Raw genomic sequence first — 24,746 nt, 5'->3', positions numbered from 1 at the left:
ATAATGACTACATGTCTCTCTGCTGATAGGAATATAACAGGATATAATGACTACATGTCCCTCTGCTGATAGGAATACAACAGGATATAATGACTACATGTCTCTCTGCTGATAGGAATACAACAGGATATAATGACTACATGTCCCTCTGCTGATAGGAATATAACAGGATATAATGACTACATGTCTCTCTGCTGATAGGAATACAACAGGATATAATGACTACATGTCTCTCTGCTGATAGGAATACAACAGGATATAATGACTACATGTCTCTCTGCTGATAGGAATACAACAGGATATAATGACTACATGTCCCTCTGCTGATAGGAATACAACAGGATATAATGAGGACTACATGAAATATGTCTTGCATGTAATGGCCATAAAAAAAGGACATGCTTATAGTTTTGCCTTGGGATGCAAAGGTGTGTCATGAGTCAGGGAGAATGGTCTGATCGTCTTAGTGACAACAGACCTAGATATGGGGGGGAGGTTTTAGTGGGTGCAATATTAGGACAACTGGAGGTTTACATGGTTGCAGCTACAGTATGCTTAAAAGGTGCAAATATTATGGTACAGCTATATGGACACTTAGTCATCATGGTGCTTTTTAATGATAAGTTTACAAACATTGGTTGTGGGAAGTATAATTGAAACTTGGGTATTATTATTGTAAGTGGGGAAATAAGTATAGCAAATTATAATTGTAATAGCTTAGTAGATCATAATAAAAGAAGATACATTTTTACATGGCTAAAAGAGAAAGAATATAATATCTATTTTAGTTTTACAGGAAACTGATTCTACAAGTATAGATGAGGTTGGGTGGAAAAAGGACTGGGAAGGAGAAATATATTTCTGTCATGGGCAAAGAAACTCAAAAGGGGTGATTATACTAATTAATACAAATTTTGATCCGATTGTGCAAACAGATCCGCAAGGAAGATGGATTATTATATGCTACTGGACCAAAAACAGATCTGGCTAATTAATCTATATGGGCCAAATAAGGATGATCCACACTTCTTCTAAAATGTATATATAATAACCTATTGAGCTCACAAGCAACAAAATAATTGATTATTATGGTGGGAGATTAAAATACGGTTTTAAGTACCTCAATGGATCGTAAAGGAAATCACTCTACAAACTATCACCCTCAAGCACTTAAGGAAATCATGAATGTCATGGATATATTGGAATTAGTGGATATATGGAGGCTTAAATATCCTGACCTAGTGAGATATACATGGAGGTTTAATATCCTGACCTAGTGAGATATACATGGAGGAGGTTTAATATCCTGACCTAGTGAGATATACATGGAGGAGGTTTAATATCCTGACCTAGTGAGATATACATGGAGGAGGTTTAATATCCTGACCTAGTGAGATATACATGGAGGAGGTTTAATATCCTGACCTAGTGAGATATACATGGAGGAGGTTTAATATCCTGACCTAGTGAGATATACATGGAGGAGGTTTAATATCCTGACCTAGTGAGATATACATGGAGGAGGTTTAATATCCTGACCTAGTGAGATATACATGGAGGAGGTTTAATATCCTGACCTAGTGAGATATACATGGAGGAGGTTTAATATCCTGACCTAGTGAGATATACATGGAGGAGGTTTAATATCCTGACCTAGTGAGATATACATGGAGGAGGTTTAATATCCTGACCTAGTGAGATATACATGGAGGAGTTTTAATATCCTGACCTAGTGAGATATACATGGAGGAGGCTTAATATCCTGACCTAGTGAAAAATACCTGGAGGAGGTTTAATATCCTGACCTAGTGAGATATACATGGAGGAGGTTTAATATCCTGACCTAGTGAGATATACAAGGAGGAGGAATTAATATCCTGACCTAGTGAGATATACATGGAGGAGGTTTAATATCCTGACCTAGTGAGATATACATGGAGGAGGTTTAATATCCTGACCTAGTGAGATATACATGGAGGAGGTTTAATATCCTGACCTAGTGAGATATACAAGGAGGAGGAATTAATATCCTGACCTAGTGAGATATACATGGAGGAGGTTTAATATCCTGACCTAGTGAGATATACATGGAGGAGGTTTAATATCCTGACCTAGTGAGATATACATGGAGGAGGTTTAATATCCTGACCTAGTGAGATATACATGGAGGAGGTTTAATATCCTGACCTAGTGAGATATACATGGAGGAGGTTTAATACCCTGACCTAGTGAAAAATACCTGGAGGAGGTTTAATATCCTGACCTAGTGAGATATACATGGAGGAGGTTTAATATCCTGACCTAGTGAGATATACATGGAGGTTTAATATCCTGACCTAGTGAGATATACATGGAGGAGGTTTAATATCCTGACCTAGTGAGATATACATGGAGGAGGTTTAATATCCTGACCTAGTGAGATATACATGGAGGAGGTTTAATATCCTGACCTAGTGAGATATACATGGAGGAGGTTTAATATCCTGACCTAGTGAGATATACATGGAGGAGGTTTAATATCCTGACCTACTGAGATATACATGGAGGAGGCTTAATCAAGCTAGCCGTCTTGATTACTTCCTGGTCTCATTCTTGTTGGCATCAAAAGTTTTAAAAAGTATTAATAGGAGACCGAGTGCGATCGGACCACCATCTAATCGACCTCAATATAACTCTTACAGAATTTCCACATGGGCGGGGATATTGGAAATTTAATCAACGCCTATTGGATGACAATTTGTTCTTAACTAAGACAAAATAATTCATAATTGACTTTTTTTGCACAACATAGGTACAGCAGATCCTGTAATTGTATACAATGGGTTAAAGTTATGTACAGCATCCCCAGATGTAAAATAGTAAATAATGGTTACTTCTCAGAAAGTATTGCGCTTTTAAGAGGTGTAAAACAAGGCTGTCCATTGTCTCCATATCTATTTATTATGGCCATTGAAATGCTAGCTATTAAAATTAGATCCAACAAGAACATTAAGTGGTTAGAAATCCAGGGGATAAAAAAAAAATGTGTCAATGTATGCCGATGACTCTAGTTTTTTCTTAAGTTCACAATCTGGATCCCTGCACAGTCACATTAAAGATCTTGATCACTTTTCTAGCCTCTCTGGATTAAAATGAATTATGACAAGTGTACCATATTACATATTGTATTGTTAAAAATACAGTGTTTACACTACCTTGTAGTTTACCAATAAAATGGGCAGATGGTGAAGTAGACATACTTGGTATTCACATCTCAAAAAATATAAATGAACTTACCACAATTAATTTCAATAGAAAGTTATCAAAAATAGATAAGATTCTGCAACCATGGAGAGGTAAATACTTGTCTATTTATGGAAAAATCACATTGATTAACTCTTTGGTCCTATCACAGTTTTACTTACTTATGGCACGGCCTACTCCATATTACTCGTTTTTTAAATCATATGAGCAAAGAATACTTCATTTTATTTGGAATGCTAAGCTAGACAAAATTAAACATGCCTATTTATATAATGAAGATGAGTTTGTGGTGCTAAAATGATTAAATATTAAATATTAAAGCTTTAAACCTCTCACTATAAGCTTCACTCATGCATAAGTTATACTTAAACCCAAAATGGTTCTCCAGTAGATTATTTAGAAAGGCTCATCCTTTGTTCAAAAATTGCTTTTTTGCCTACATACAGATTACAACTTCTCATTTCCCACTAATTGAAAATAAAATTTTGTTTAAAGTATCGCCCAAGCCATACAAAGCTCATTACAATTTCAGTTTTATCCTCCAGAAAATATAGAACAAATATTACAACAAATGTTATGGTTAAACTCAGATAAACAAATTCATTAAAAAAACTTTCTTTATGGACAAAAAAATGTGTATTATATTTGTTAATGATATTATGAATGGAAACGGAGGCGTTATGTCTTGTAAAATGTATGTATATGTAGCAAAAAATCTGTAAAAAAAAACAAAAGATATTTGTCCTCCGAAGAGGGGAGGGGTTAAAAACACATTTGTTTTTAAAAATGAATATATACAAAAAATAGAATAAATACAAACCAAAAAAAAACGAAGTTACTGGGCATTTTATATGCATAGATCTTATTAAGCTTGTTATGACAAAGATTAGGTCTACTCCTGCAAGACTCTCCATTGAAACAAAATATATTTTTAGTTTAGGAATGGGCTTAATTGGGGTCTGGGAATCGGGTCCAATAGGTGTGAGTGTGTCTGTCTGTATCTGTGTGTAAGGTACCTGATGTCCAAGGCAGAGCCCATGAAGGAAGGTTTGCGATGCTCTGCGCTGGCTGCAGTGTATGGAGGCTGGGGCTCTGATTCGTTCCAGTACTTATCCCTCTCTACCAATGGGATAGTGTCGTACATCTCATCCACAGACAGCAGGGACACCTGGGAGGGATAGAACAGGATAGGAGGTAGTACAGTATTGTGTTCATTTGGCATCAAACGGAAGAAAACAGTCTGAAATAGGGAGGGACTACTAGGATGGGTTTTTTCCCTGTTGTTTTCGGTTCTGCCCTAATGAACACAACCCAAGTCTCAATCCTGGACTGGTCTAGCAAAAACATTTAGAAAACTAATTTTGTATTATGATTATTAATAAAAGCAATCACATTCAACTACATAGAGGTCCTTAATCTATAATGTAATCTGCTTGAGTGGCACCAGCACATGTAATTGCAGTGAACTCTACAGATTGTTCCACAAAATTAGGGGGCAAAAAAAAAAATCTGATTTTCCCAAATCTGTGGAGACTGGGGAGATCTTTAGTGCTATCCATTCCTGAGAACAGGGTTTAGTAACTTATAATTCTTAACCTAATGAAGTTACATATGAAGGGTCAGATTGCTTTCTAAATAAATAAAAGAGAATGTAGCTCTCTTCTTACAGACAGAGAGGTCCATCCCACATTTTTATACAGGCTACTATAATTATACAGACTACTATAATGCATTGTAATGAATGGAGAGAGAAACTGAAATCGATAGAGCAGAAGAATTGATTTTAAAAATGGAGGCAGCCAAACCTGTAGATTACGATCAACCAGATAGTTGGTTTCAAAATCATCATCGTCTTCCCCAAACGGGTTTATCAGTTGTTCTGCTACCTGTCCACAAAAATACCAAATGGCACATCACAATGAAGCAGAATGTGCATTTTATACATCATGAAGTAATTCTGTCATATTGTGAAAATAACTGTGTGTATGTGCGATTGTGTATCAATCAGTGAACCATCCATCCATCCATCCAACCACCTCTCCCTCCCTCCCTCCCTCCCTCCCTCCCTCCCTCCCTCCCTCCCTCCCTCCCTCCCTCCCTCCCTCCCTCCCTCCCTCCCTCCCTCCCATCTCTCCCCACCTTGAGCCAGCCCACGTAGAAGAAGAACTGTAGCAGGGTGAAGACAGGCAGGTAGAAGTCGATGTCATGACCAGCGTAGCCCTGGGCGGGGTCTAAGAACTGTCGACCAATCAGACACGCCAGGAAGAAACTGTAGACCGCCACTGTCACCACCTAACAGAGAGGAAGTACTTACAACCCAGGTTCCTGTAGTTAGTTCCTCATGACTGACAATAACAGACACATGATTTCATTAACACAGAATTTGTGGGATCAAGATCGATGTTTACTATTTTAGTGTTAGTTCTACTACTACAACAACTATTGGTAGTTACTACTGCTACTACTGCCACTACTACTGCTACTACTACTACTACTACAACAACTATTGGTAGTTACTACTGCTACTACTGCCACCACTACTACTACCACTACTGCTACTACTACTACTACTACAACAACTATTGGTAGTTACTACTGCTACTACTGCTACCACTACTACTACTACTACTACTACTGCTACTGCTACTACTACTACTACTACTGCTACTACTACTGCTACCACTACTACTACTACTACTACTGCTACTACTACTACTGCCACCACTACTGCTACTGCTACTACTGCTACCACTACTACTACTACTACTACTGCTACTGCTACTACTACTACTACTACTACTACTACTGCCACTACTACTACTACTACTACTACTACTACTACTACAACAACTATTGGTAGTTACTACTGCTACTACTGCCACCACTACTACTACTACTACTACTGCTACCACTACTGCTACTACTACTACTACTACTACTACTGCTACTGCTACTACTGCTACCACTACTACTACTACTACTACTACTACTACTACTACAACAACTATTGGTAGTTACTACTGCTACTGCTGCCTCCACTACTACTACTACTACTACTACTACTACTACTACTACTACTACTGCCACTACTACTACTACTACTACTACAACAACTATTGGTAGTTACTACTGCTACTGCTGCCACCACTACTGCTACTACCACTACCACTACTACTACTACTACTACTACTAATACCACTACTACTACTACTACTACTACTACTACTACCATTACTACACGTAGATAACAGAACCTGGGTGTACACAAGGGGTAGGCTGATCCAATCATAACTGTATAGCTTCATACACTGTGTCCGCAATGTATTTAATTCCTGCAGAGAGGAGATAAGATGTAAAATCTGAAAAACACACACAGGCACACAGACACACACAGGCACACACAGGCACACACAGACACACACAGGCACACAGGCACACACAGAGAGAGAAACTTACATTGAGAATGGCTGATAGCGCCACATCATTGTTGATGCGTCCCTCGGTGCGGGCCCTCAGTGCCAGGTTAACAAACCACATACAAGGAACCCAGAACTTGTTATGAGGTGAGGGCAACTCCTCCAACTGCCTATGTTCCTCTGCTGTCATCAGGCCTGAGAGACACACACACACACACACACACACACACACACACACACACACACACACACACACACACACACACACACACACACACACACACACACACACACACACACGAAGGGTAGGAATTAGGGAGGAGCGTCAAACCTTCTGTAAGAGCCCAGATTTAACCTACTTCTAGGTGTCATTCTCAAATTGACAGAGTGTTGTAGTCCAGGACTAAGCTTGATCTGGGTGGGTGGATACTGGCTATTTACCGTGATAACCAATATTATGACCTAATAATAGCAGCTGGCTACAGCATCGAGGAACTCCCCTCTTACTTTGTTACTTCTTCACTATAGTAGCATAGCATCCTGCATCCCTCCCGCTGGCTTGCTTCTGAAGCTAAGCAGGGTTGTCCCTGGTCCATCCCTGGATGGGAGACCAGATGCTGCAGGAAGTGGTGTTGGAGGGCCAGTAGGAGGCACTCTTTCCTCTGGTCTAAAATAATGCCCCGGCGCAGTGATTGGGGACGTTGCCCTGTGTAGGGTGCTGTCTTTTGGATTGGATGTTAAAATGCATCTCCTGACTCTCTGTGGTCACTAAAGATCCCATGGCACTTATTGTAAGAGTAGGGGTGTTAACCCTGGTGTCCTAGCTAAATTCCCAATCTTACCATCATGGCCACCTAATCATCCCCAGCTTACAATTGGCTCATTCATCCCCAGGTTTTTGCTGTAAATGAGAATGTGTTCTCAGCCAATGTACCTGCTTATATAACATGTTTTAAAAAGAGTTAAACTAAAGTGTAAATGTAATGTTCTAGATTACAAGCAAGCTAGTTTAGCACTAGCTGTGGTATCTGTTTGGGTGGCACTGAGAATACTGAAATAGACAAATGAATACAGGCTGCAGGTGAGATGTGCTATTTTGCTCTGCCCTGTAGAGTCTGTTGAGCTGTGTGTTTTAACTCTAGGGTGCTTGAGCGTTGTGACATCAGACATCACAGCGTACCTGGCTGTATATGACATCACAGCGTACGTACAGTACCTGCACCAGGTGGTTGATGGTGGGGAACCTCTTGGGGTCAACTAGGTTAAAGGGTTATGGCTAGGTTTGGTGTCGTACCCTAGAAGTCAACGAGGGTAAGGGTTAGGGGTCATGGGCTTGAGGTCGTAGGTCGTACCTGCCTGCACCAGGTGCTTCATGGTGGGGAACCTCTTGTAGACCGCCGTGCTGACCGATCGGTAGATGAGCACGCCGGACAGGTTAGCGTACCGCATCAGGGTCCGGCGGGTCAGCCTGGCAGTCTCATCGGTACCACGGATGTGAGCGCCCACCAGCGCACCCAACCGGTCCGGCCAGGGAACACTCTCAAACTGACCCCACCACCGAGACACCACCAGGGTCACATAAAAACCTGCGGGAGACAAACACACATGGAGACGACAAAAAAAAAAAATGTTATTTATCAATGACATTAAAAAGGGAAATGTCACCATGTTTCTACTGCATACTCATCATCTCCAGCACCCCAACATCAACATGTTTTGCAGTAAAACATATAGATGAAGATAAGTGTTTCCAGTGACATCGTCAGTCTGCATCGTGTGATTTTAACCAATCATGGGGGGGGGGGGGGGCTTGCCTACTAATTAACTACTAATTGGTTGATGTCATTGGAAACGCTTATCTTCCTCTATATGTTTTACTACTTAAACACAAAAATGTGTCATTTTCACTGGAGAAGATGAATGTAAAGTTTCCCTTTAACAGTAACATGTTGCCGGTCATAGCCTGCAGGTGTAACGCAATATGACGTGATAATAATACATTGTATTATTTATGGGAATTGGCTCTAATTTAATTAACATGATTAAAATACTATATGACAATCCCTCAGCCATAGCTATAACAGGCAATATCTGCTCTGTTCAGAATCACTAGAAGCAGCAGACAAGGCAATCTGATATCTCCTTTGCTATTTTATTAATGTATTTATTTTTTATTTTTTTATTAATGTATTTATTTACTTTTTACCCCTTTTTCGTGACATCCAATTGGTAGTTACAGTCTTGTCCTATCGCTGCAACTCCCCTACGGACTCGAGAGAGAGAGGCAAAGGTCGAGTGCCATGCGTCCTCTGAAACGCGACCCTGCCAAGCCGCACTGCGGAAGTCAGCCGCACCAATGTGTCGGAGGAAACACCATACAACTGGTGACCGAAGTCAACGTGCAGGCGTCCGGCCTGCCACATGGAGTTGCTAGAGTGCCTTGGCACAAGGATATCCCAAACCCTCCTCTAACCCGGACGAAGCTGGGCCAACTATTATCCATCGAACCCCTGGCCCAGGCAATTCGTCAATCGAAGGAAATAACATACATTTTTCCAAAATGTACTGATCACTTCATATCGTTATACGTGGACGATATTTTACTACACTGAACAAAAATATAAACGCAACATGCAACAATTTCAAAGATTTTACTGAGTTAGTTAATATAAGGAAATCAGTTAATTGAAATAAATTCATTAGGACCTAATCTATGGATTTCACATGACTGGGCATGAGTGCAGCCATGGGTGGGCCTGGGAGGACATAGGCCTACCCACATGGCAGCTGGCCCATCCACTGGGGAGCCAGTCCCAGCCCAGAAATACACCTCAGCACTCCCCCTCCCCACCCCTCAGATAATCCCGCAGGTGAAGAAGCTGCATGTGGAGGTCCTGGCCTGGTATGGTTACACATGGCTTGCGGTTGTGAAACCAATTGGACATTGGCCAAATTCTCTAAAATGATGTTGGAAGTGGCTTGTGGTGTTCCACACCTATCAGGTTGATGGATTATCTTGGCAAATGAGAAATGCTCACTAACAGGAATACAAAGAAATTTGTGCAAAAAAAATTAGAGAAATAAGCTTTTTGTCCAATTTTGGGATTTTTTTTTAAATTTCAGCTCAAGAAACATGGGACCAACACTTTACATGTTGCATTTATATTTTTTGTTCAGTGTAAATTACAATTTATCTCAATCGCTCCCAAATACATTGAAGATCATAGATAAATTCAGCTCCATCTCGTTATGAAATAAAATCTTACCAAATCAGCCCCTATCAAGACCCCGATGTAGGACTCCATCTCTACTTATGGAATCCCAATCGTTTCTCATTTTAAATATTTGGGAGTAAAGACATTTCCTTCCTTAGAGAAAACCATTACCAGAAATGTTAACAGAAAGCTCAAATCAATTGAATCCTACCTCAGTAGATGGACTAATATCCCAGTTGCTTTAACCGGCAGAATTTCTATTCTCAAAATTAATATATTTCCACGGCTGAATTTCTGTAGTTCAATACTTCCCATTTCTCCCCCTTCTGGCAATTGGGATAAAATCCATAGTTCCATTTCAAAATGTATATGGGAAGGTAAAACGAATAAAACTAAAAACGAATAAACTTACAAAGGGGGAAAGACGTAGGAAGACTATCCGTACCGAACTTTAAATTGTGTTTCCAGGCACTAGCATTTCACCCCATCCTAAATTGGTTTAGACATGATTCTTCCGCCCCCTACCTGAGTATAGAGAGAAATATGGTGTCTCCTATTACCCTGGAAGAGGTGGTCTTCACTGACATATCCCTTAAACAATGTAAACTACGCCTTGGTCCTATTATTACTAAAACAATTTCTATTTTGGTATAACATTTAAAAACAATGTAACTTGGAAACAAAATGGCATGCCAATACTCCAATGTTTCACAATAATGCCTTGCGATCTGGAGGGCATCCCCCCCAATGGTTCAAATGTGGAATCCGTACCCTTGGCGATATCATGGACAGTAATGGTTTGAGAACATTCCAAGATTTGAAAGTCACATACATATCACCATGCTGGCCTATGGAGTCCCTTGGGAAAACATAACTACTGAAACACCCAATGATGGGATTTATAAATAAATGATCTGGGCTCCAAAAAGGACTGATCTCTATAATATATAAACATCTTTTGGAAAGCTCATATTCTGAGATAGCCAAATCAAAAAGTATGGTCCACAGATCAAATTCAATCTGAACAACCCTTTAACTTTAAAGGTATAATAATTGGAACAGAATATGGAAAAATATGACCATAGCATCCCGTAATCCCAACCATCAACTTATACATTTTAAGTTTGTTCACAAACTGTATTTAACACCAAGGAAATGTTTTATGATGAAATTGGCCCTAACTCCCAACTGTTCACTGTGTCCCCAAAATCAGGTAGACACATTCCTTCATATGATGTGGGATTGCCCTGCAGTTAAATGCTTCTGGGACAAAATTCATTTTGAAGTGGATGAATGTAAATATTCAACGCTTTGCATCTACTATGTCACTTAACGATGATAGTTCCTTGCAGCTCTCAATTAATCAGAGATGATTACTGCTGGCAGGCAACACTCCTGCAAAAAAAAATATGTTGGTTCTAAGATGGCAATCATCTCACTCTCTCCCAAATCCCTAAAGGATACAGTTACTATTAGAAGTTAAGGCATTGGAATTATCAACAGTGAGAATGAATGGTGCTAGTCAAGGAACAAATGTACACGACTCTGCAAATAATAATCTCAGATAAAGCCCAACACATACAACTTAACAATATAGAGTTGAAGTCGGAAGTTTACATACACTTAGGTTGGAGTCATTAAAACTTGTTTTTCAACCACTCCACAAATTTCTTGTTAACAAACTATAGTTTTGGCAAGTCGGTTAGGACATCTACTTTGTGCATGACACAAGTAATTTTTACAACAATTGTTTACAGACAGATTATTTCACTTATAATTCACTGTATCACAATTCCAGTGGGTCAGAAGTTTACATACACTAAGTTGACTGTGCTTTTAAACAGCTTGGAAAATTCCAGAAAATGATGTCATGTCTTTAGAAGCTTCTGATAGGCTAATTGACATAATTTGAGTCAATTGGAGGTGTACCTGTGGATGTATTTCAAGGCCTACCTTCAAACTCAGTGCCTCTTTGCTTGACATCATGGGAAAATCAAAAGAAATCAGCCAAGACCTCAGAGAAAAATTGTAGACCTCCACAAGTCTGGTTCATCCTTGGGAGCAATTTCCAAACACCTGGAGGTACCACGTTCATCTGTACAAACAATAGTACGCAAGTATAAACACCATGGGACCACGCAGCCGTCATACCACTCAGGAAGGAGACGCATTCTGTCTCCTAGAGATGAGCGTACTTTGGTGCGAGAAGTGCAAATCAATCCCAGACTAATAACAACAAAGGACCTTGTAAAGATTATGGAGGAAGTAGGTACAGAATTGTCTATATCCACAGTAAAACAAGTCCTATATCGACATAACCTGGGGCGGAACTGTTGTCGGTCGTTTTGTTGTTTTGTTGAAGTGTCTTCATTAAAAAGTAAATATGAGCACTATACACGCTGCGCCTTGGTCTCCTTTAGACGACCCACGTTACAGAAATACCATGATTGGATCAAGCGGCGTGCCCGGGCTGAAATGGACACCTGGTCACATAGTGAGTGGACGGAGAGGAGAAATTGGACCTGGGGCCAGGTAATCGAGAGATACCGGAGCCTACCTGGGAAGAACGAGAGTCAGCCCCCCCCCCCCCAAAAGAAATTGGGGGGGCACACGGGCTGGGCCAGGGGTGAGGCCTGAGTCAACTCCCCGTGCTTTGTGTGGTGAGGATGTGCCTGCCTCTCGCACTCTCTCTCCAGTGCGCCTCCATAGCACAGTACATCCTGTGCCTGCTCCTCGCGCTCTCCCTCCAGCGCGCCTCCATCATCCAGTACGTCCTGTGCCTGCACCTCGTGCTCCCCCTCCAGTGTGCCTCCATCATCCTGTACGGCCGGTGCCTGCTCCTCGCACTCTCCCTCCAGTACGCCTCCATATCCCAGTACGGCCGGTGCCTGCTTTGAGCACTCGGTCCTCAGAGCGTCTCCCCAGTCCGGTGAGACCGGTTCCTGCTCCACGTACAAAGCCTCCAGTGATAATCGATGGTCCGACTCCTGTAGAGACGATCCATGGCACTAAGCCTCTAGTGATGATCCATGGCCCGGAGCCTGTAGGGATATTCCATGGCACAAAGCCTGTAGAGGTAATCCATGGCCCGGAACCTGAAGAAATAATCCTTGGCAAAAAGCCTGGAGGGATTATAAATGGTCCGGAGCCTGTAGGGATAAACCATGGCACGAAGCCTGTAAGAATAATCCATGGTAAGAAGCCTCCAGTGATGATCCTTGGCGCGGAACCTGTAGAGATGATCCATGGCATGGAGCCAGCAGCAACGGTCATTAGTCTGGAACCTATTACGACGCCTCCCAGTTCGGAGCCTAAGGTGACGCTCTTTAGTCCGGAGCCACCGGCGACGCTCTTCCGTCCGGAGCCTCCAGCGGTGGTCAAGCGGCGTGCCCGGGCTGAAATGGACACCTGGTCACATAGTGAGTGGACGGAGAGGAGAAATTGGACCTGGGGCCAGGTAATCGAGAGATACCGGAGCCTACCTGGGAAGAACGAGAGTCAGCCCCCCCCCCCCCCAAAAGAAATTGGGGGGGCACACGGGCTGGGCCAGGGGTGAGGCCTGAGTCAACTCCCCGTGCTTTGAGTCATCATTAACCCACTGCCAGATAGCCATCCGTTACCGACTAGCAGCGCTGTAGTTACTAATACTTCACAACGGAACGATTTGACTAGTGCAGTGTTACCTAGCGAGCTACCTAGTTGTCTTTGTCATAGCTTGATAATTGTTAATTGATAATTGTTAGCTAGCCAGCCATCGAGGTTAGCTAGCCAGCTATTTCCGTCCCCCGCGACGCCATTTTTCCTAACCTAGCCAACTATTACCGACGAGCAGCATTGTTGAAACTAAATACACTACAAGGAACGTCTTGATTAGTGTTATGTTAGCTAGCTAGCTACAAAGTTGCTTTGTATCATCACAAGGTGTAGTACTGAAACTACCGAGGTTACCTAGCCAGCTACACGTTCAAAGTCAACAACGCAGCCACTGCTAGCTAGCCTACTCCACCAGCCAGCAGTACTGTATCATTTTAGTCAATAACATTTTTGCAACGTAAACTTAACTTCCTGAACATTCGAGACGTGTAGTCCACTTGTCACTCCAATCTCATTTGCATTAGCGTAGCCTCTTCTGTAGCTTGTCTACTATGTGTCCGCCTATCCCTGTTCTCTCTCCTCTGCACAGGCCATACAAACGCTCCACACCGCGTGGCCGCTGCCGCTCTAACCTGGTGGTCCCAGCGCGCACGACCCACGTGGAGTTCCAGGTCTCCGGCAGCCTCTGGAACTGCCGGTCTGCGGCCAACAAGGCTGAGTTCATCTCAGCCTATGCTACCCTCCAGTCCCTAGACTTCCTGGTGCTGACGGAAACATGGATCACCACAGATAACACTGCTACTCCTACTGCTCTCTCCTCGTCTGACTACGTGTTCTCGCATACCCCTAGAGCATCGAGCCAGCGGGGTGGTGGCACTGGAATCCTCATCTCTCCCAAGTGGACATTCTCTCTTTCTCCCCTGACCCATCTGTCTATCTCCTCATTTGAATTCCATGCTGTCACAGTTACCAGCCCTTTCAAGCTTAACATCCTTATCATTTATCGCCCTCCAGGTTCCCTTGGAGAGTTCATCAATGAGCTTGACGCCTTGATAAGTTCCTTTCCTGAGGATGGCTCACCTCTCACAGTTCTGGGTGACTTTAACCTCCCCACGTCTACCTTCGACTCATTCCTCTCTGCCTCCTTCTTTCCACTCCTCTCCTCTTTCGACCTCACCCTCTCACCTTCCCCCCTACTCACAAGGCAGGCAATACGCTTGACCTCATCTTTACTAGATGCTGTTCTTCCACTAATCTCATTGCAACTCCCCTCCAAGTCTCCGACCACTACCTTGTATCCTTTTCCCTCTCGCTCTCATCCAACACTTCTCACTCTCCCCCTACTCGGATGGTATTGCGCCGTCCCAACCTTCGCTCTCTCTCTCCCGCTACTCTCTCCTCTTCCATCCTATCATCTCTTCCCTCTGCTCAAACCTTCTCCAACCTATCTCCTGATTCTGCCTCCTCAACCCTCCTCTCCTCCCTCTCTGCATCCTTTGATTTCCTCTGTCCCCTATCCTCCAGGCCGGCTCGGTCCTCCCCTCCTGCTCCGTGGCTCGACGACTCACTGCGAGCTCACAGAACAGGGCTCCGGGCAGCCGAGCGGAAATGGAGGAAAACTCGCCTCCCCTGCGGACCTGGCATCCTTTCACTCCCTCCTCTCTACATTTTCCTCTTCTGTCTCTGCTGCTAAAGCCACTTTCTACCACTCTAAACTCCAAGCATCTGCCTCTAACCCTAGGAAGCTCTTTGCTACCTTCTCCTCCCTCCTTAATCCTCCTCCCCCTCCCCCCTCCTCCCTCTCTGCGGATGACTTCGTCAACCATTTTGAAAAGAAGGTTGACGACATCCGATCCTCGTTTGCTAAGTCAAACGACACTGCTGGTCCTGCTCACACTGCCCTACCCTGTGCTTTGACCTCTTTCTCCCCTCTCTCTCCAGATGAACTCTCGCGTCTTGTGACGGCCGGCCGCCCAACAACCTGCCCACTTGACCCTATCCCCTCCTCTCTTCTCCAGACCATTTCCGGAGACCTTCTCCCCTACCTCACCTCGCTCATCAACGCATCCTTGACCGCTGGCTACGTCCCTTCCGTCTTCAAGAGAGCGAGAGTTGCACCCCTTCTGAAAAAACCTACACTCGATCCCTCCGATGTCAACAACTACAGGCCAGTATCCCTTCTTTCCTTTCTCTCCAAAACTCTTGAACGCGCCGTGCTTGGCCAGCTCTCTTGCTATCTCTCTCAGAATGACCTTCTTGATCCTAATCAGTCAGGTTTCAAGACTGGGCATTCAACTGAGACTGCTCTTCTCTGTGTCACGGAGGCTCTCCGCACTGCTAAAGCTAACTCTCTCTCCTCTGCTCTCATCCTTCTAGACCTATCTGCTGCCTTTGATACCGTGAACCATCAGATCCTCCTCTCCACCCTCTCCGAGCTGGGCATCTCCGGCACCGCGCACGCTTGGATTGCGTCCTACCTGACAGGTCGCTCCTACCAGGTGGCGTGGCGAGAATCTGTCTCCGCACCACGTGCTCTCACCACTGGTGTCCCCCAGGGCTCTGTTCTTGGCCCACTCCTATTCTCGCTATACACCAAGTCACTTGGCTCTGTCATATCCTCACATGGTCTCTCATATCATTGCTATGCAGACGACACACAATTAATCTTCTCCTTTCCCCCTTCTGACAACCAGGTGGCGAATCGCATCTCTGCATGTCTGGCAGACATATCAGTGTGGATGACGGATCACCACCTCAAGCTGAACCTCGGCAAGACGGAGCTGCTCTTCCTCCCGGGGAAGGACTGCCCGTTCCATGATCTCGCCATCACGGTTGACAACTCCCTTGTGTCCTCCTCCCAGAGTGCTAAGAGCCTTGGCGTGACCCTGGACAACACCCTGTCGTTCTCCACCAACATCAAGGCGGTGACCCGATCCTGTAGGTTCATGCTCTACAACATTCGCAGAGTACGACCCTGCCTCACACAGGAAGCGGCGCAGGTCCTAATCCAGGCACTTGTCATCTCCCGTCTGGATTACTGCAACTCGCTGTTGGCTGGGCTCCCTGCCTGTGCCATTAAACCCCTACAACTCATCCAGAACGCCGCAGCCCGTCTGGTGTTCAACCTTCCCAAGTTCTCTCACGTCACCCCGCTCCTCCGCTCTCTCCACTGGCTTCCAGTCGAAGCTCGCATCCGCTACAAGACCATGGTGCTTGCCTACGGAGCTGTGAGGGGAACGGCACCTCCGTACCTTCAGGCTCTGATCAGGCCCTACACCCAAACAAGGGCACTCCGTTCATCCACCTCTGGCCTGCTTGCCTCCCTACCTCTGAGGAAGCACAGTTCCCGCTCAGCCCAGTCAAAACTGTTCGCTGCTCTGGCACCCCAATGGTGGAACAAGCTCCCTCACGACGCCAGGACAGCGGAGTCAATCACCACCTTCCGGAGACACCTGAAACCCCACCTCTTCAAGGAATACCTGGGATAGGATAAAGTAATCCTTCTAACCCCCCCCTTAAAAGATTTAGATGCACTATTGTAAAGTGGTTGTTCCACTGGATATTATAGGTGAATGCACCAATTTGTAAGTCGCTCTGGATAAGAGCGTCTGCTAAATGACTAAAATGTAAAATGTAAATGTATATGGTCTGCAGCCCGGAGCCTTCAGCGGCGGCCTGCAGCCCAGATTCTCCAGCGGCGGCCTGTAGGTCAGAACCTCCAGCGGTGGTCTACAGCACAGAGCTTCCGATAATGATCTACAGTCCGATTCCTCCGATAATGAGCCACAGGCCAGTGTTACAGAAGCGGCGTGATCTGCGGGCGGAACGGGTGTTACGCACTGAGCCGGAGCCACCTCCGTTGTTGGAGGATCGGAGGGAGAGGAAGTTTCTGGGTGTAGCACATGAGCCGCCATAGACTTTTTTTTTTTCTGCCCTCCCTTTGAGTTTGGGGTTGTTTATGTTGGGTTTTGTTTGGGTGCAATCAGAGTCTGCACCTTTTGGGGGGGGGTACTGTCACGTCCTGACCCTTGTAAGAGGTCATTTTCCATAGTAGAGTGGTCAGGGAGTGACAGGTGGGTGTTTTGGGTGGTTTGTTTTCTGTTTCTATGTGGGGTTTTCTAGATTTCTATTTCTATGTTTTTGTTTTCTATGTTTTGGCCGGGTATGGTTTCCAATCAGAGGCAGCTGTCTATCGTTGTCTCTGATTGGAAGCCATACTTAGGCAGCCTGTTTTTCATGTGTGGGTGTGGGTAGTTGTTTTCCGTTTAGTCAAGTGAACCTTACGGAACTGTTGTAGGTTGTTTTATTGTTTTGTTAAAGTGTATTCATTAAAAAGTAAATATGAGCACTACACACGCTGCGCCTTGGTCTCCTTTAAAAGACCCACGTTACATTAACTGACTTGCCAGTTAAATAAAGGTAAAATAAAAAGAAAGGCAGCTCAGCAAGGAAGAAGCCACTGCTCCAAAACTGCCATAAAAAAGCCAGACTACGGTTTGCAACTGCACATGGGGACAAAGATTGTACTTTTTTGGAGAAATGTCCTCTGGTCTGATGAAACAAAAATAGAACTGTTTGGCCATAATGACCATCGTTATGTTTGGAGGAAAAAGGGGGACGCTTGCAAGCCGAAGAACACCATCCCAACCGTGAAGCACGGGGGTGGCAGCATCATGTTGTGGGGATGCTTTGCTGCAGGAGGGACTGGTGCTCTTCACAAAATAGATGGCATCATGAGGCAGGAAAAACTATGTGGATATATTGAAGCAACATCTCAAGACATCAGTCAGGAAGTTAAAGCTTGGTCGCAAATGGGTCTTCCAAATGGACAATGACCCCAAGCATACTTCCAAAGTTGTGGAAAAATGGCTTAAGGACAACAAAGTCAAGGTATTGGAGTGGCCATCACAAAGCCCTGACCTCAATCCTATAGAACATTTGTGGGCAGAACTGAAAAAGCGTGTGTGAGCAAGGAGGCCTACAAACCTGACTCAGTTACACCAGCTCTGTCAGGAGGAATGGGCCAAAATTCACCCAACTTATTGTGGGAAGCTTGTGGAAGGCTACTTGAAACATTTGACCCAAGTTAAACAATTTAACGGCAATGCTACCAAATACTAATTGAGTGTATGTAAACTTCTGACCCACTGGGAATGTGATGAAAGAAATAAAAGGTGAAATAAATCATTCTCTCTACTATTATTCTGACATTTCACATTCTTAAAATAAAGTGATGATCCTAACTGACCTAAGACAGGACATATTTACTAGTATTAAATGTCAGGAATTGTGAAAAACTGAGTTTAAATGTATTTGGCTAAGGTGTATGTAAACTTCCGACTTCAACTGTACATATGTACCTATTTGAATCTTTTTACATTCTTTGCTTTCAAAGACAGAACAATGAAAAGAGAGGAGGCTCTGTACAGAGACCTCAAAATGGTGCTCTTTGACCCCAACACTATTACACTACCGCACTGTGTTTATTTGTAACCTGCTAAAGTTTTTGTGGAGAGGAAGTTCAGAATTGTTGATGACGTCTGTCAGAGGAGGTTGTTTGTGCTTGAGAAGTGTTGACTGAGAGTGAGCGGCTAAATGATTACTGAGCACCAGGGTCAATTCCACTTCAATTCAGGAAGTGAAAAAGAAATTACAATCCGATTGTAAAAGCAATGAGGACAATTGGAATTTCAGAAATGGAGTCGACCCCAACCCTGCTGTGTACAAATCAGTTAGACAGCATAGAATACATCTGAACAGAGCATAACAGAGCATAACATAACAGAGCATAACATAACAGAGCATAACATAACAGAGCATAACATAACAGAGCATAACATAACAGAGCATCACATAACAGAGCATAACATAACAGAGCATAACAGAGCATCACAGAGCATAGCATAACAGAGCATAACATAACAGAGCATAACAGAGCATAACATAACAGAGCATAACATAACAGAGCATAACAGAGCATAACAACAGAGCATAACAGAGCATAACAGAGCATAACATAACAGAGCATAACAGAGCAGAACATAACAGAGCATCACAGAGCAGAGCATAACAGAGCAGAGCATAACAGAGCATAACATAACAGAGCAGAACATAACAGAGCATAACATAACAGAGCATAACAGAGCAGAGCATAACAGAGCATAACATAACAGAGCATAACAAAGCATAACATAACAGAGCATAACAAAGCATAACATAACAGAGCATAACAGAGCATAACAGAACAGAGCATAACATAACAAAGCATAACATAACAGAGCATAACAGAGCATAACATAACAGAGCATAACATAACAGAACATAACAGAGCAGAACAGAGCAGAACATAACAGAGCATAACAGAGCAGAGCATAAAAGAGCAGAGCATAACAGAGCATAACATAACAGAGCATAACAGAGCATAACATAACAGAGCATAACAGAGCATAACATAACAGAGCATAACATAACAGAGCATAACAGAGCAGAACATAACAGAGCATCACAGAGCAGAGCATAACAGAGCAGAACATAACAGAGCATAACATAACAGAGCATAACAGAACAGAGCATAACAGAGCATAACATAACAGAGCATAACATAACATAGCAGAACAGAACAGAACAGAGCAGAACAGAGCAGAGCATAACATAACAGAACATAACAGAGCATAACAGAGCATAACATAACAGAACATAACATAACAGAACATAACAGAACAGAGCATAACATAACAGAGCATCACAGAGCAGAACATAACAGAGCATAACAGAGCAGAACAGAACAGAGCATAACAGAGCAGAACAGAGCAGAACAGAGCAGAACAGAACAGAGCAGAACAGAACATAGCAGAGCAGAACATAACAGAACATAACAGAGCAGAACAGAGCAGAACATAACAGAGCATAACATAACAGAACATAACAGAACAGAGCATAACATAACAGAGCATCACAGAGCAGAACATAACAGAGCAGAACAGAGCAGAACAGAACAGAGCAGAACAGAACAGAACATAACATAGCAGAACAGAGCAGAACAGAACATAACAGAGCAGAACAGAACATAGCAGAGCAGAACAGAACAGAACAGAACAGAGCAGAACAGAACATAGCAGAGCAGAACAGAGCAGAACAGAGCAGAACAGAGCAGAACAGAACATAGCAGAGCAGAACAGAGCAGAACAGAACATAGCAGAGCATAACGGAACAGAGCAGAACAGAGCAGAACAGAACAGTATTCTCACCCAACACGAAGGACACGGGGATGAGTTCTGCGTAACGGTCACAGTAGATGGCCAGCTTCTCAAACAGCCTCTTCTGACCCTCATTCAACACAAACCTGGAGAGAACAGTTCTGTCACAAAGTTAACTAAGCTCCTGTATGATTGAACATGATAGGGAGGGAGTGACAACAATTGCAAAAAAGATAAGGGAGACTAATATTCCCACAAAAGGTCCCTGGCATTTGATTGTACAAAGTTGCTGTGATCTTTGATTTGAAGGGACCAGCAATATAAGCAAATAAATACATAAACGCGTGGTCACTGTAAAGAGGTTTATTTATACAAGTAAGATAGACCGTCTCTCTTCTAGATCAGATGAGGTTACATGTGTAAAGGTTGAGTTTACCTGTGTAAATGATGAGGTAACCTGTATATGATGAGGTTACCTGTGTAAATGACGGGGTTACCTGTGTAAATGATGAGGTTACCTGTGTAAATGATGAGGTTACCTGTGTAAATTACGAGGTTACCTGTGTAAATGACGGGGTTACCTGTGTAAATGACGGGGTTACCTGTGTAAATGACGAGGTTACCTGTGTAAATGTTGAGGTTACCTGTGTAAATGATGAGGTTACCTGTGTAAATGACGAGGTTACCTGTGTAAATTACGAGGTTACCTGTGTAAATGACGGGGTTACCTGTGTAAATGACGGGGTTACCTGTGTAAATGACGAGGTTACCTGTGTAAATTACGAGGTTACCTCTGTAAATTACGAGGTTACCTGTGAAGTTGTGAGGTTACCTGTGTAAATAACGAGGTAACCTGTATATGATGAGGTTACCTGTGTAAATGACGGGGTTACCTGTGTAAATGACGAGGCTACCTGTGTAAATGACGCAGTTACCTGTGTAAATGATGAGGTTACCTGTGTAAATGATGAGGTTACCTGTGTAAATGACGAGGTTACCTGTGTAAATTACGAGGTTACCTGTGTAAATTACGAGGTTACCTGTGTAAATTACAGGGTTACTTGTGTAAATGATGAGGTTACCTGTGTAAAGGTTGAGTTTACCTGTGTAAATGATGAGGTAACCTGTATATGATGAGGTTACCTGTGTAAATGACGGGGTTACCTGTGTAAATGATGAGGTTACCTGTGTAAATGATGAGGTTACCTGTGTAAATTACGAGGTTACCTGTGTAAATGACGGGGTTACCTGTGTAAATGACGGGGTTACCTGTGTAAATGACGAGGTTACCTGTGTAAATGTTGAGGTTACCTGTGTAAATGATGAGGTTACCTGTGTAAATGACGAGGTTACCTGTGTAAATTACGAGGTTACCTGTGTAAATGACGGGGTTACCTGTGTAAATGACGGGGTTACCTGTGTAAATGACGAGGTTACCTGTGTAAATTACGAGGTTACCTCTGTAAATTACGAGGTTACCTGTGAAGTTGTGAGGTTACCTGTGTAAATAACGAGGTAACCTGTATATGATGAGGTTACCTGTGTAAATGACGGGGTTACCTGTGTAAATGACGAGGCTACCTGTGTAAATGACGCAGTTACCTGTGTAAATGATGAGGTTACCTGTGTAAATGATGAGGTTACCTGTGTAAATGACGAGGTTACCTGTGTAAATTACGAGGTTACCTGTGTAAATTACGAGGTTACTTGTGTAAATGATGAGGTTACCTGTGTAAAGGTTGAGTTTACCTGTGTAAATGATGAGGTAACCTGTATATGATGAGGTTACCTGTGTAAATGACGGGGTTACCTGTGTAAATGACGGGGTTACCTGTGTAAATTGCGAGGTTACCTGTGTAAATGACGAGGTTACCTGTGTAAATTACGAGGTTACCTGTGTAAATGACGGGGTTACCTGTGTAAATGACGGGGTTACCTGTGTAAATGACGAGGTTACCTGTGTAAATTACGAGGTTACCTCTGTAAATTACGAGGTTACCTGTGAAGTTGTGAGGTTACCTGTGTAAATGACGAGGTAACCTGTATATGATGAGGTTACCTGTGTAAATGACGGGGTTACCTGTGTAAATGACGAGGCTACCTGTGTAAATGACGCAGTTACCTGTGTAAATGACGAGGTTACCTGTGTAAATGATGAGGTTACCTGTGTAAATGACGAGGTTACCTGTGTAAATTACGAGGTTACCTGTGTAAATTACGAGGTTACCTGTGTAAATTACAGGGTTACTTGTGTAAATGATGAGGTTACCTGTGTAAATGACGAGGTTACCTGTGTAAATGACGGGGTTACCTGTGTAAATTACGGAGTTACCTGTGTAAATTGTGAGGTTACCTGTGTAAATTACGGAGTTACCTGTGTAAATTGTGAGGTTACCTGTGTAAATTGTGAGGTTACCTGTGTAAATTATGTAGTTACCTGTGTACATTGTGAGGTTACCTGTGTAAATGACGGGGTTACCTGTGTAAATGACGGGGTTACCTGTGTAAATGACCGGTTAACTGTGTAAATGACGGGGTTACCTGTATATGATGCTGAAGGAGTAGTACAGTGTAGTGAAGATGATCAGTTCTCTCCACAGCAGCTTGTAGATGCTTCCCTTCCATCGGAGGAGCAGATGAGAGAAGGTCCCTAGCCCCGCGTCTGCAACCCTCCGCGAGTACGTTACCGTCATCACTACCCTTCCCTGGCCAGGCTGGCTGGCTGGCTGGCTGGAAATCTGGATAGATGGATGGATAGGTGGATGGATAGATGGATGGCTGGGTGACTGGCTGGGTGGTTGGTTGGCAGGCTGGCTGGATGGATGGATGGATGACTAGTTGAATGGCTGGCACAGAGAAAGCTGCCCTTGGGGGGCCAGTACAACAAACAAAAAAATGTATGAAATGTATGTATTCACTACTGTAAGTCGCTCTGGATAAGAACGTCTGCTAAATGACTTAAATGTAAATGTATCAAAATGGTCAACTACTGACTGGCTGGTTAGCTGGCTGGCTGGATGTATGGCTGGCTGACTGGTTAGCTGGCTGGCTGGATATCTGGCTGGCTGACTGGTTAGCTGGCTGGAGTAGTTGACTGGCTGGCACAGAGAAAGTTGCCCTTATTGTATCAAAATGGTCAACTACTGACTGGCTGTTTGGCTGGATAGCTGGCTGGCTGGATAGCTGGCTGGCTGGCTGGCTGGATAGCTGGCTCGCTGGCTGGATAGCTGGCTGGAGTAGTTGACTGGTTGTCACAGAGAAAGCTGCCCTTGGTGTATCAAAATGGTCAACTACTGACTGGCTGGTTGGCTGGATAGCTGGCTGGCTGGATATCTGGCTGGCTGGATAGCTGGCTGGCTGGCTGGCTGGCTGGATAGCTGGCTGGATAGCTGGATAGCTGGCTGGCTGGATAGCTGGCTGGATAGCTGGCTGGCTGGCTGGATAGCTGGCTGGATAGCTGGCTGGCTGGATATCTGGTTGGCTGGATAGCTGGCTGGCTGGATATCTGGTTGGCTGGATAGCTGGCTGGATAGCTGGCTGGATAGCTGGATAGCTGGTTGGCTGGCTGGATAGCTGGCTGGCTGACTGGTTAGCTGGCTGGCTGGATATCTGGCTGGCTGGCTGTATAGCTGGTTAGCTGGCTGGCTGGCTGGATATCTGGCTGGTTGGCTGGATAGCTGGCTGGCTGGCTGGATAGCTGGCTGGATAGCTGGCTGGCTGGCTGGCTGGCTGGCTGGATAGCTGGCTGGATAGCTGGATAGCTGGTTGGCTGTATAGCTGGCTGGCTGGCTGGATAGCTGGATAGCTGGCTGGCTGGCTGGCTGGATAGCTGGCTGGCTGGCTGGATAGCTGGCTGGATAGCTGGCTGGCTGGCTGGATAGCTGGCTGGCTGGCTGGATATCTGGCTGGCTGGCTGGCTGGTTAGCTGGATGGAGTAGTTGACTGGTTGTCATAGAGAAAGCTGCCCATATTGTATCAAAATGGTCAACTACTGTCACTTTCTCTGTTTGCTTTACAAGTCAACTTTCCAAAACACTGATAGTGACACATATGGCTGAATCGATCCACATATCTACTTGATA

The 24,746-nt window shown here is 43.9% G+C and overlaps 1 protein-coding gene across 1 annotated transcript in view; it reads right to left on the bottom strand.

Moving 5' to 3' along the window:
- The window catches only part of LOC106561822 (bestrophin-1), a 29,147-nt gene extending 5,114 nt beyond the window's left edge, over window positions 1-24,033 (bottom strand). Inside the window, exons 1-8 of the mRNA XM_014126080.2 lie at window positions 23,206-24,033; window positions 20,716-20,810; window positions 8,012-8,245; window positions 6,700-6,854; window positions 6,498-6,575; window positions 5,383-5,535; window positions 5,049-5,129; window positions 4,260-4,411 (exon numbers count right to left, since the gene is read on the bottom strand). Coding sequence (XP_013981555.2) covers window positions 4,260-4,411; window positions 5,049-5,129; window positions 5,383-5,535; window positions 6,498-6,575; window positions 6,700-6,854; window positions 8,012-8,245; window positions 20,716-20,810; window positions 23,206-23,357 — 1,100 coding nt within the window. The 5' untranslated portion in view covers window positions 23,358-24,033. The remainder of the gene's footprint in view (window positions 1-4,259; window positions 4,412-5,048; window positions 5,130-5,382; window positions 5,536-6,497; window positions 6,576-6,699; window positions 6,855-8,011; window positions 8,246-20,715; window positions 20,811-23,205) is intronic.
- Window positions 24,034-24,746: the final 713 nt, after the last annotated feature.

The sequence above is a fragment of the Salmo salar genome, chromosome ssa10 (genome assembly GCF_905237065.1).
Source record: "Salmo salar chromosome ssa10, Ssal_v3.1, whole genome shotgun sequence".
Lineage (NCBI taxonomy): Eukaryota > Metazoa > Chordata > Actinopteri > Salmoniformes > Salmonidae > Salmo > Salmo salar.
The sequence above is the reverse complement of the archived record's forward strand: the minus strand, read 5'-3'. Positions and strand labels throughout refer to the sequence as shown.